The sequence below is a fragment of the Solanum stenotomum genome, chromosome 2 (assembly GCF_019186545.1).
Source record: "Solanum stenotomum isolate F172 chromosome 2, ASM1918654v1, whole genome shotgun sequence".
Taxonomy (NCBI): domain Eukaryota; kingdom Viridiplantae; phylum Streptophyta; class Magnoliopsida; order Solanales; family Solanaceae; genus Solanum; species Solanum stenotomum.
The window spans coordinates 17792916-17806484 of NC_064283.1; the positions used below are offsets into that span (position 1 = coordinate 17792916).

The window sequence follows — 13569 nt, forward strand, 5'->3', positions numbered from 1 at the left end:
AAAAAAAAAATTAAGTTTATTTTTTTTAAAAAAATCAATTTCAATTCAAAAATTATTTTCTACTCTCTAGTAAAAAAAAGAGATATTTTCATTCATAAATTAAACACTAAAAAATTTTTTCCGAAAAATATTTTTTGCTCACCAATCAAATATGAGAAAATAAGTCAAAAATTTACTTGTTTTTCAGGAAAACGTTTTCTTTCGTACCAAACACACCCTAAATGTACTATTTTCTTTTCCTATTTCTTAGAATATGTTACTTTGTTATTTTATTTTTTGTGTTTAAATATTGGAAATTTTAGGCAAATGTCACAATATTAAGAGCTAATTTTAGAGAAGCCGAAGATAGCTCTACAAAAATACCCAGCTTTATTGTGATAGAGAAGCTGAAGATAGAAAGAGAGATGCATCTATGGCCATCTTTGAGATTAAGGGATTCTTTCAAATTGGGTTACTTGAAGAATCTTGAATGGAATCTCCATAGAATGAACAGTCAGAAGCAACGTGACAACGATCAGAAGCTTTTGGATGAGCCAACCAGCAGTTCTAATAACGGTGGACGAGAAAAATTTGAGCTGTTTTGTAGAGAATTCCTCATGATCCTTTCTTGCTGCTACTGTTGTTTCTGCTGTGGAGGTAGTAACCAATAATATGCTTTCTTTTTTTCTCTTAGGGATTTTGCTTTCGGTTACCAGACATCTCTATATAACATTTTTCAATTACCCATATTTAAAATTGATTGTACAAGAGAACTTGAGATGATTTCAATCTGGGTACCAATTCATTTGATTTGAGGAGTTATCTGGTGGGCTGCTAAAATAAACTTCTCATAGATTAAGGCATATATGTTGTACCAACAAAGTAAAGCAGGAAATAGATTTGAGGCTGTAACAGTTTCTGAGAGGCACTTAGGAACGTAACTTATGCAATCAAATAGGAAGAGGTTATTCCCACATGGATCCTCTCTGCATTATTATTATTCCCGGATAGTTTCCCCATTTCCATCCCCATTGCATCGTTGTAGTGAGCGGGTCTAGTAAACCTGTCCATGGAAGATTTCTCACGCCTAATTAGACGTGTTTTTTCCTCTAAACAAGGTGAAAAGCTCACCTGGTCTAAGAAAACGGGGATGTTTCAAGTAAGCTAAGCAAGTACTACACAATTTTGAGTTAGAACCATATACTCAGAAAGCAGGGAAGTAAATCCAAGTCAATTTTATCTAAAGATACTATTGTTTATTTTGGCTGGGTTCATCCTTCATTTCTTGACCTTCCTCTCGTTCAAATCTATAAATCTTCTCCACTTCCAGTGTTAAGCATACATTGGCACTCTGTGATATTGTATACTTTACAAGGGCCTCATTTGCTTAAGTTAAGTCGTATAAGCTTTCAGTTCAAAATGTGGTAAAGTCCTTCACTCAAGGGAAGAGCATCATTCTGGACTAGAAATCAACCTTGTATGGTTGTGGCTCAATATACTGAGTCAAGAGGCCCACCTTTACAAGTGCTATTCATGAAGCTTTATAATACATGTACAAAAGAAAAGTAAATAATGTATATTTGTTTGCATTTACATGTAGTTGATTTCCAAAGAATAGAGCATATACCTGCTGCTAGACATTGCTTTAACTTATATTTGTTCTATATGGTGTGAGTTCCACTTGCAGCATACAAATCAATGTTCACATAATCAGAAATAAGAATTAAAGTTGCAAAAGCTGCAGTAGGATCCTGTTCAACCTTTCAACAGCAAGTTGAAATAGATGAACGAACGACCATATACTATCTCTAGCGGCACAAGTTTTGTACTTTATAAGCTCATTTATCATTGAGCTCAAATTATGTAGAGCTACTGTAGGAAGTTCTTTCCAGGAAAACCAAATTCTTAGTACAGAATGAGCAAGGAGTATATCATTGAAACACAGACAAAAGGGAGACACTGCAAATTGTCAAACTAGAATAAGTAATATTATTAGGATTGACACTGTAAAGAAACAAAATTCATCACGAAATTATATTAGCTTTTGCTAGAACTTATAGCGCAAACCTAAGTTGGAAAATATGATCCCAGTTTTTGTTTCCTTCTCTTGGGAGCTCCAGCAATGATCATGCTGTTTAAGTGGCAGGGTTTGTATTCAAAATTTGATATAGTTTTGGTGGTTCTATTCAAATACGTTGATGTCGTCGTGATTATTTGTTGTGCTCTACAGTGGGGAACTTTCTGGTGGATTTAAGATCAAAAGTGATGAAGTGTGAGGGACAGGATCTAATTGAGAGTTTTACAATCAGTTTTAGTCTTGTTTTGATGATACTGGTGATTGACGATGTAAAGGATCTGTTTAGGAGCATGTGTCCCCAAGAGGGTTCACATGAATCCACTTGGTTGAATTTTTTTATTATTATTTTAGTGTATTTAAATGTTTAAAAAGAAATTACGTACATATTTTTTTCTAGTTAATCCTCTTGACAAAGCATGGTCATGTGAATCATTACTTAACAAAGAGCTAGCGTTGAATTCAACATGTGGTGGTAACTCTGTAGCCCCCTCCCCTCAGTTATGATTTTTAATCTGTGTGATTGCAGTTGGATGTGCAAACAGTAACCAATATTCACCCTCAACAACTTCTCCACATCTAACCTTGTTTAGTTTTATACATCTATCTATTTTATTTCAAATTTGTTTTCTTACTCAATTCCAAAAGAGCGTATTCTGAAGTCTTTTAACTTCAAAATTGGATCTTTCAATAAAGTGAATTGTGTTACTCGCTTTCATTACATTTACTTATATATGCAAGTATATTTGTTGAAATTACTTATAGTTTCTTAATTAATCCTAAGTTAGTTTTTGTTGAAACTTTTTTGCGTATAGTTTGAAATTTCTAGCTTAATTTAGACTCTCTTCTTCAGTCATAATTTGTAGTAGTTTAGTTTACTTTATTGGGAAAATGTACAAGTACCCCCCTAGACTATGACCGAAATCCCAGAAACACACCTTAACTAAACTAAGGTCCTATTACCCCCTGAACCCATTTTTTTTTTGTAATTTTGTGCACCTTTTTGGCTTACATGGCATTCAAATATCTCCCACGTGCCTCAATTGCGTGGAGTCACGGAGTGTGCCACGTAAGACAAAAGGTGTACAAAATTACAAAAAAAAAAAAAGTTCACGGGGTAATAGGACCTTAGTTTAGTTAAGGTGTGTCTTTGAGATTTCGGTCATAGTCTAGGGGTACTTGTGTCTTATCCCTACTTTATTACTCTTTGTGTTATGCTATCTTCTGGTTGTTATGATAACTTTAATTTGTTATTTATAGATAGGGTAAAAATGTTTATATTTTCTTTAAATTCTTAGAGTTTAATAAATTTCTAAGATGGTTAAATAAATTTTTGTTCAATTTAAATAACTGTTAAAGTCATAAAAATATTTTTAAAAAAATTAATTAGATATATTCTTAACACAATTTGTAAAAGTAATGAATTGAAAAAGAACTTCAAATTTTTGCCAATTTCTTTTAAAGTTAAACAAAGAATCAACTTCAAAATGTCTTCATATTAATATCACAGTATAAAGGAAAAAAAGAACGCAACAGGCAAATCCAACTTGCAGCCTTCCATGCTGTCTGTAAGGTCGACTAACATCGTCTCTAACTGAACTTGCTTGTGCAACAACTTAGGTCCGTTACTGTAAATACATGCTATAGGTGTTCTCCAATGATGACTAGGATGTGCCAAAACTGATTAGAGAAGCATTAGCAGTTGCAGCAGGCTTTTGGGTGCTTCATGGGATAAGGGGGGTAGTATGGACCACAGGCGAGCTGTGCGAGTGCCATTGAATTAGGTCATGTAGGAGGATGAGAAGAAATAAAATGTGGTAATGAGAGTCTACAGGGGTGGCTTCAGGTACAGGGAGGCTGGCATGTTTATGTTTAGTAGAAGTGGAGAGTGGAGCTGACACTAGAGATAGTTGCCCTCTGAGGGGGCCCGGGGGGAGGGAGGGATATAGAAGGAAGCTGCTGAGGCAGTGAGTAGCTTCTCTTGAGATTTTTCTCGATTGCGTTATAATCAAACTTTCTGGAAATATTTACTTCTATTTTAAGTTTTAGCACCAAAGTATTGTATGTTCTTGAAGTGTACGGGCTAAAGTCTGGTTGAATGTTTTCGAATACAGTATCGTCCTTATCCGTGGTAACAATCCATGTTCACTGCATGTGGTATAAAGAACAAGCATACTTGTTTCTTGTTTGTTCATATATTTTACTTCTGTTATGTGTCATGTTGTCCCTGGCTGGGTGCTCGACTTATGGTACTTCAAGGATTTTTCCTCGCAATCCTTTTGTAGGCATCTCTACGTGTACATGTTCTCTTCTTTCTGGTTCTCTATTATCTTCTTTCAGAATATCTAGACAAAGGGTTATTAGTTTAAAATTATTCAATTAGTGCGAACTCACCTCGATTTTGTGTATGTGTCGTATCTTTTAGCATGTCAATGGTTTAAAGAATGCAGTGATATAGGTTATTAGATAATTTTTCTTTATTCTTAACAGTAATAGTGGGCTGCTACGAGATCATGTCCTGAAACTGTTGAGCAGGAATCCTATGCCTTATTTAACATTGTACCGTTTATCTCTTTTTTTTTTTCTTTCAGAAGTTTCTACGTGCATTTATCTCTCTTTCTCGAGTGTTTCGCTTATTGAGATCAGTTCCTCTCAATTGGATGGAATTCCTGCTTTTAGCATCTGTGGCAGAAAACCTACTTTTCTTGTCCAAGATAAATGATTTTATCAGAGGGAGTGTCTGGTTTTCTGAACTTTTAGATAACAACGGAAGGCGATTTGTGTTTAGCTTTTCAGGGTGGAATTCCTGAAATGGCTTAATCTTAATCTCTCCCTATCTCTGCCTTTTTGTCAGTTTTATCATCTTACGAAATGATATTTTATACTTTATGCTGTAAACGTTTGTATAATAAAATATCAAACAATTTGTATGAGCTAAGATATATCTTAAATCGTAAATCTTATAACTGTTTTCTGCCTATTATAGTAGCATTTTTCGTTGTTTTTATCATTCTTACATTAAAAGCAATTATTTCCCATATGCATATTGATATTGTGCTGCTGCATTTGTGACTATATTTCTTGTTGACGAGTCTTTGTTATCTGATAACTGTGTCTCTCGTGCAGCTTGTGTTGCTGATGAAGAAGACTAAAAGGCAGAAAGATATTGGAAGAATCTATTGGAATTAGAAACTGTTAAGATAATATTGAGACTTATTGAAAATTGTTTGCTGTAATTTAAGCTTCACAGCCGTTGTGCTAACTCAATTATTGTTTGTCTGTACTGAATTATATTGGGGAGTAATTTAACCATAGATTAGGAAATGATTTAGGTTTCATTTAATGGTAGATCTCAACAACTGGAAGTTTGCAATCGTGATAAATTACATCTTTTGATTCTACTTTGATATTATTGAAATGAAATGTAATGACCCTTATGAATTATCTTTCGAAATCAATAAAATATTTCCGTGGGACTCAACAAGCAAATCAAAAAGGGAGTTAGGATGGCCCAGCCCGCTGCGGAGTGTGTGGAGGGGGGGAGTGGACAAATGGTTATGGCGGCTTGAAGGAGTAGTGGGGATACATCTAGCAAGAAGCAACTAAAATGGTGCTAGGGATTTTGAGAGGTAATTTCAGTGTTTATCGAGGAGAGGAGATTGACGGTGGAATGGAGAAGTTCAAGGAAAAGTGGAAGCAAAGAAGATTGCTTATATACAATTGGTGGAGTGCAAGGATAAGGAGGAGAAGTAGACGAATAAGGAAAAGTATAAGGTGACAAAAATGAGGTTAAGTTACTAGTTACAACAATCAAGACGACAATTTTCGAACGCATGTATGTGGAACTAGGGGATAAAGGCGGATATAAGAAGTTGTACAAGCTCGAGAAGGTGTGGGAGAGATAAGTGATAATGCTCAACTACACTTCATCCAATTCTAAGTGTAGGCGGTCGTTAACAAGTATAAACTCAACTAAGAGTTGGTTTCGATCCCACAGGAAGTGATACAGTAGAGAATTCATTTAAGAAGTAAAATTGTGTCCTAATCGTTTGTAGAGGTAGAAGTTTCGCAACATCAAAGTAAATCACAAAGTTTAGAGAGTTAATATCAAATGGGGGGATTCTGGTAACCAAATTATGACTACTAAGAACCGGAAGTAAACAAGGAGAGAAGGTTTCTTGGGAGTGTGATAAGTTGAATGCTAATTTCGCATAATGGGTGATTACGAGTTACTCGTAGATGTTGAATATCAGTGGGTAGGCTAGGTTTTGAGTGCAATAGTCATTTCTCAATCAACTATTGCGATTCAAGTGAGTTCTTTCGAACCTCAACAAGCGAAACACAATTGAACAACACATTACCTTAATCAATCCACCTTTTCAAGCTAGATTTGCAAGATTGCAATCAAACTCACTTTCTCAAGCTATATTTGTAACAATGCAATCAAAACAGTCATCAACTAACAGTTCGACTCTAACACCTCTTTCTCAAGAAAGTATCGAGTTATAAGCTGGAATTGCATTTGCAACTACAATTCCTCAATTAAAACATGAACAATTAATCGAACCCACTTAAAATTAACAATAAAATCAGTAACTAACAACACCCATTAGCTAATTAACGCATTCAACTACATAATCACACCCTCAAGAATGGGGGTTTAAGCCAAACATGGTAAAGAACAAGAAATCGTTACCAACGAAGTTTTTCATCAAATTTGACAACGATCCACAAGTCTCCAAATGCTCAAATTAAAGCTAAAAATCTTACAATATCTAAATCCTTACTCAAAAATGTAAAAATAATGTTCTAAAATGTAAAAGATCAAAAACCCAGAAGTAAACAATGTGGGAACTTTTCAGTACTCCTTCTCTTCTTCTGAAAATTACATTTATACATTCTCAGAAATTCAGCGCGGAGTCCACTCGGCAAAGTAAGTCAGGCTTGCCGAACTGTTCGGCGATACACCGAGTGCTCCTCTTATTACCTTTTTGGCGTGTCTTTTCACCCATTTATTCTATAACTTTCGGCGAAGTGAGTCGACATTGCCGATCTGGTCGGCGATTCACCGAGTGCTCCTCTTCTCACCTTCTTGGCGTGGTTTTTCACTACCTCTTTTTGTAACATTTGGCGAGCTAAATCGGTGTCGTCGATCTCTTCGGTGTGTCGCCGAATTGCTTGTTTGACCACCAAGTTGGTTTTGTCCATGGGCTGGCATGTTGGATCTTTAGGCGAGTTGAAGGTCCACTCGGCGAGTCGCCGAATGGCTTTGGCGAGTACCAACTTTGCTTTCCTTTAACTTTTTCAGCTTTTTCGCTCCCATTTGCCTCGTAATGTCCTTGCCTTGCTCTTTTTCTTTCGTTGCTGCATATTAACATTTTAACATCAGTTATGAGAATTAAATAGGCATTGAGGACACTAATTCCCTGAATATTAGATGTAGATAGCAAGCATACTTCCACAAACTCTTGAATGAAGAAGGGGCAGAGACAGTGTGTTGGGTGATTTAGAGAACTATGAGAGTTACCAGAATTTTGGATATCGTAAGTATTTTAAGGTTGAGGAGATTAATCATGCTATATTGGTAGCATTAGTAGGGGAAGAGTGATCGAATCAAATGAGATTCTGGTGGAGTTTTGGAAGAGCACTAACATGGAAGGTATGGGGTGGTTAACTAGGTTAGTTAATGTCATTTTCAAGACAACAAAAATTCCCGAAGAGTAGAGGTGGAGTATGATTGTTCCATTGTTTAAGAACAAAGGTGATATTCAATAGTGTAACAATTACAGAGGTATCTAATTGGTAAAACACACTATGAAAGTCTAGGAGAGAGTAGTGGGATGACAGTGAAGAAGGGTGTGTCTATTTTTTAGAATCAATTCGAAATCATGCATGAATGTTCTACTACTGAAGGCATCCATTTGTGAGTAAACTTCTGGAGAAATATAAAAAAAATGAGAGACAATTATGATATTCATTGACTTTGAAAAGAATTACAACAAAGTCCTTTCAAAACGCTTGGAAGCTAGAGGAATATTGGTGGCTTACATTAGGGCGATGAAATGATATGTATGATGAAGCCAAAATTCATATTAGAACTGTGGAAGGAGACTTATAGCACTTCCTAGTGGAAAAGGAGTTGCAGAAGGGATCAACACTTAACATGTTCCTATTTGCCTTACTGATTAATGAATTAACGCAGTATATTCATGATAAAGTGCATGGTGTATGCTACTTTCAAATGACATAGTACTGATTGATGCGACATGCATCATAGTTGATAATAGGTTGGAGTAGTGGAGACAAACTCTAGAATCTAACAGGTTTATGTTAAACAGGACCAAAACATAATAGTTGGAGTGCAAATTCAGTATTGCATTGCTGCAGACAAAATGAAGTGAAGCCTGACACTCAAGCTATCAGCAAGAGAGATAGTTTCAAGTAGCTTGGGTTCTTAATCCAAGAAAGGGGGGATATTGATGAAGATATCTATGACTCCCCTCCTGTTTGAACGTTGGAATTAACTCGTACTGTTAGGATAAGACTAGAAGTTCTTAACATATTAGAAAGGATGTTTTATAAGGTATTTTAATTTCTCAAAATTTCATATGTTAAGTTGTGAAGTCAAGAAAGTTGCAAAATAAAAGTTGGCAAAAGTTTTTGTAAATGTTGTTAAGGAATTCTCTGAAATTTTGGGTCAAATGTCTTATCAATTTTCTCCTAAATATATAAGGAGTCATACCCATAACCTATTAAATCGAAGGTTCACGAGTCTAGTTTCAAAGTAACTAAACAGTTTGTCCATACAACTTCAGAAAAAAAATATGCACATTTTTATGAGATTGTACAAACATATACCTCTAAGTGGGTCCACTTAGTTCCTTAGTCGTTGGTCTTTATAAAAGACCACCTTCTTCATATTTTTTTTCATTAAAAATAGACGAAAACCCATAAAAAAAAACTCTCAAGAGAGCTTTCAAATACTCCTAGGGTGTTTAGTTTCTCAACTCGAAAGTTTAACGGAAGTTGCTCTACGTAGAGAGCTCATCAGTGTGGTATAATTATCTTGTCGATTTAGGCTCCATTTATTGTTGATGAAAGGATGAATATTCTTAAGCTTCATATTTTTTAAAAAAATTGGCTGAGGTAATCTTCTTCTTACAACCCTCATTCGTAATTCCATGTTATAGTATCATTTTTATAGATTTTCGAGCCATGTGGTGGTGTATTTGATATTCTGGTTATGGGAAGCCCCTTTATCTTATTTAGTTTAGCTATTATTGTTGTGTATTGATGGTTTTAAGGTGCTGGAGAGAATGGGGGTCGGTGTGATTTCGATTAGAGTCACATACAATGGTTAATGGATTGAACAATGTAAAATAAGCCTTGTTATATTGCATCGGGATCTTGTCTCTCCTTCAAGATGTTATTAGAATATCTTCATTGGATATTAGTTATTGTTTATTGTTGTTATTAACCTCATTTTATGCTTTGGACTTGGTCGTTCACGAGTATGACATTAGCGCCTTATCAATTAGTTATGACTCGTTTTTGCAGCCTTGTTGATTTTTGCATTGTTTTATTACTTTCGGTTGGCTAAGCTTCATAGAGACACCTTTTGGGTTTTGGTTGAAAGCTATGTTAAGATTAGAATATCTCTTCTACCACGATCATGATATTCTAAGCTTGTTATGGCTTATATATAATTGTTATATGACTTGTAGCTTTATCATACTGAGTTGGCCACCAGCATATGATATAATGTCTATCAACAACACTCCACTCCTTGCTTAGTGGCATAGAAAAACATGTTATGATTGTGTTTGGATTGATTATGATTACTTGTTATTGTTGTGATGTTTTATCATCTAGTTGTCGTCTATGAGATTGTTTTGGCCTCAATAGACACTAACACTACATATTTCTTGATCATACAGATTGATTGTTATATTATTCCTACGGGTTGGATATATTGTTCCTACGGGTCGAGTAAACCGTATCTATGAGACGGGCAGGGAGTGCCTACAAGGCAACATATGTATATATTGTATCACAGAACCTCAAATTTCATTAATTCATGGCATATGAACATCTAGATAGTTCAGATCAGATTATCATTGGGATCGAGGTAATTAAGGGAGCTAGTATGGGTATTTAATGATTATTTGTGCTCATTAGGACTTATAGTAATTGTGTCATGTTTGTACCTTTCGGGCCTGTGGGGGCCAGGTCAGATTATTGTTGGTTATGCGTTTATATTGTCCTATTATAGGAAGATAAGGTATTGTACTTGTGTTCCACCCCTGCCCTCTCGGTCAATCCTTATATTTCAGTTTTAGCTTTTAGTTGTCTTACCCTCTCAGTACATTATTTTGTACTAATGCCCCTTTCTCAGAGGCGTTTCATTCATGCTTGTAGGTCCTGAGGGGCGACCAACTAATTGGTTCACTCTCTTTTTTTTGGGGGAGGTGGGGGGGGGGGGGGGGGNGCTAGAGTCCAGAGGTTTGCTTGTTTTGATGTTTATAGATTTTGGGTAGGTTAGGGTTCTATCCTGTCCAAGTATTTTATATTTATATAGGCTTGCAGACTAGTATGTTGGAATTTTTAGCCACGTTATTATCCATGTTGGCCTTGTGTGTGGGTTGACTGACGTTTGATAGTTATTTGGGATAACGTTTAGATATGTATCTTTTTTCATTTTCTGTATAGAGATCATGGTACTTCGACATTCCACATAGTGTTTATGTTTTCCTAGATACCATGGTGGCCTCGACGGCCAAACAGACCTGTGTGCTAGCTAGTTATTGTTTTATATAAACTATTAGGAGTAATTGTATTCTTTGTAGAGTTGTTGACATGGGCCTTGTCGTACGATGGATTATTATTAAACCGAGATATACTTGTTTGTTTTCTTGATTGTGTGTGGCTGCCATGCAACATAAGCAAATGGTTAAGAAGGGTCATCTCAGGCCCAAGTCTTGGCATTAAGTTCTAGTTGCACTTAAGAAGGGCCATATTTTTCAGCTCAAGATTATGCATCGCTATAGAGAGACTGATAGATTGCATGGTGTCCTTATATTGATTATTGTGGATAGAGGGGCATAATTTACAACACATTTCTCAAACTCTTTCCAGAAGGATCTAGGGACGCAGGTCAACCTTAGTAGATCATTTCATCCTTAGACTGACGACCAAGACAAACGTACAATCTAGATACTCGAGGATATATTACGGGTGTGTGTGCTAGATTTCAAAGGAAATTAGGATGATAACTTGCCACTTATTGAGTTTGCTTATAATAATAGCTATCTTTACAACATCGGTATAGCTCCGTATGAGGCTTTATATGGAAGAAAATGTAGACCCTCTTTTGATTTGTTCAAGGTTAGAGAATCAGGGTTGTTTGGACCGGACTTAGTGCAGCAAGCCATGGAACAAGTGAAGTTGATTAGAGAATGTTTGTTGACATCTTAGAGCCACCATAAATCCAATGTGGATTTTAGGCATGAGACTTAGAGTTTGATGTTGATGATTTGGTCCTTCTTAAAGTTTTGCCTATGAAGGGCATTATTAGATTCCACAAAAAGGGAAAGTTAAGCCTAAGGTACATTGGTCCTTACCGCATCTTGTGACGGATAGGTCGAGTTTCCTATGAGCTAGAGTTACCTTCAGAGTTAGAGGTGGTATACCTGATTTTCTATGTTTCTATGTTACGATATTGTATTAGAGATCTAACACGTGTAGTGCCAACAACAAATGCTCAGATTTAAGAGGAGCTATCTTATGAAGAAATCTATGTTGACATAGTAGATAACCAAATAAGAAGATTGTGAATAAAGGATATAGCTTATGTGAAAGTGTTGAGGAGCTGACGTAGGAAGTTGAGAATGACATGAAGACAAAATATCCCCACTTATTCTCTCCTTTAGATGATTTGAAGAGTAGATGGAGAGTAGACTCGCATTTGAGTATATGAGGTATTTTACTTGTGTTCTAGATGAATTTTTGTATTGTTTCCAATGTTGCCATAAATATTATTATCATTTGAGGATGGATGTTGACCTTAAAGGGGGAAGTATGTGACGCCCATCATGTTTGAACGTTTGGATTAACTAGTACTTTTGGGATAACACTAAGAGTATTTAACATATTAGAGGGATGTTTTATAAGGTATTTTAATTGCTCAAAGTTCATATGTTAAATTTTGAAGTCAAGAAAGTTGTGAAATAAAAGTTGGCAAAAGTTTTTGTAAATGCCGCTAAGGAATTCTCTAAAATTCTAGGTCAAATGTCTCAATAATTTTCTCCTAATATATAAGGAGTTAGAACGCCCATAACCTATCAAATTGAAGGTCTACAAGTGTAGTTTCGAACACACTAAAGAGTTGGTCCATACGACTTTAGAATAGAGATGTATGCATGTTTTTGTGAGACTGCGTAAATAGACACCTCTAAGTGGGTCTCCCTAGTTCCTAAGTTAGTGGTCTTCACCTTCTTCATACTTTTTTCGTTAAGAACAAATGAAAACCCATAAAAACCCTTAAGTAAGCTTCCAAATACTCCTTGGGTGTTTAGTTTTTCAACTCAGCAGTTTAACGAAAGTTGCTCTAGGTAGCGAGTTTATCATTGTGGTATAATTTTCATATAGATTTAGGCTCGTTTGTTATTGCTGCAAGAATGAAGTGTCACGATCCAGGGGTACCCCCTAGATGTGACACGGCGTACAAGACTCCAAAAAGCCTCATACAAGCCTCTTAGCATATCATAACATAAGCAATAGAACAATAAGAGTAAAAACATATTTCAAGTCTAAAATTTTCATATAAGAAAAGCGGAAGTCTAGACTCTAAGTCTCAACATAGCCATTTATTACAATATTCGAAATGAGAAAGGGACACAGCCCATACAACATAGTTCGAAAAGGAAATACAAGAAATAAACTACAATGAGATAACATCCGTCCTCGAATAATGAGGACTTACCAACAAGATAGGAGAATAAGCAAGTCCAAGCTTTAGCCACAACGGTGATCACCTTGAGAACCGCACCCTACACTTGGGGGGGAATGTAGGAAAAGTAGGTGTTAGTACAAAAATGCACCAAGTATGATAGTCATGCATAAAAGCATTTAAATCATGATAAAAGGGACATTTCATTTGAATGCATGCAATTTGCTAAGTTAAAACATCATTTTGAAGATAATGGAACAACATAAGTCATAAGCATAGTTAATATAGTGATCATCATATCATAATAAAACACTTCATAAATACCTTAAAAGCATACTTGTGCAATGCATGAATAAGACCCCATAAATCTCACCCATACTAAGTAAAGTTTCTTGAGTAACCATAGTTCGTAATTCATATTCTTGTTCATATTTTTGTTGTAGGAATAAGCCTTAACCAATATGAGACCATGTGAGCTAAACATGGAATACGGTGACTCCCACTAGCTAAATAACCAATGGGGGAACATAGTTTATGGTATAAGGGGATTGCTACTAGAAACTTGGCC

General features: G+C 35.7%; 1 protein-coding gene across 2 annotated transcripts; it reads left to right on the forward strand.

Moving 5' to 3' along the window:
• Positions 1–295: 295 nt before the first annotated feature.
• On the forward strand, positions 296–5454 carry LOC125857018 (uncharacterized). Of its 2 annotated transcripts, none has more exons than XM_049536686.1 (2): positions 296–636; positions 5180–5454. In XM_049536686.1, the coding sequence occupies exons 1-2, from the start codon at positions 405–407 to the stop codon at positions 5203–5205; spliced, it is 258 nt and encodes an 85-aa protein (XP_049392643.1). In that variant the 5' UTR covers positions 296–404; the 3' UTR covers positions 5206–5454. The 2 variants fall into 2 exon arrangements, with proteins under 2 accessions (XP_049392643.1, XP_049392642.1); XM_049536685.1 differs by lacking the exon at positions 5180–5454 and adding an exon at positions 4645–4970 and having other exon boundaries at positions 354–636.
• Positions 5455–13569: the final 8115 nt, after the last annotated feature.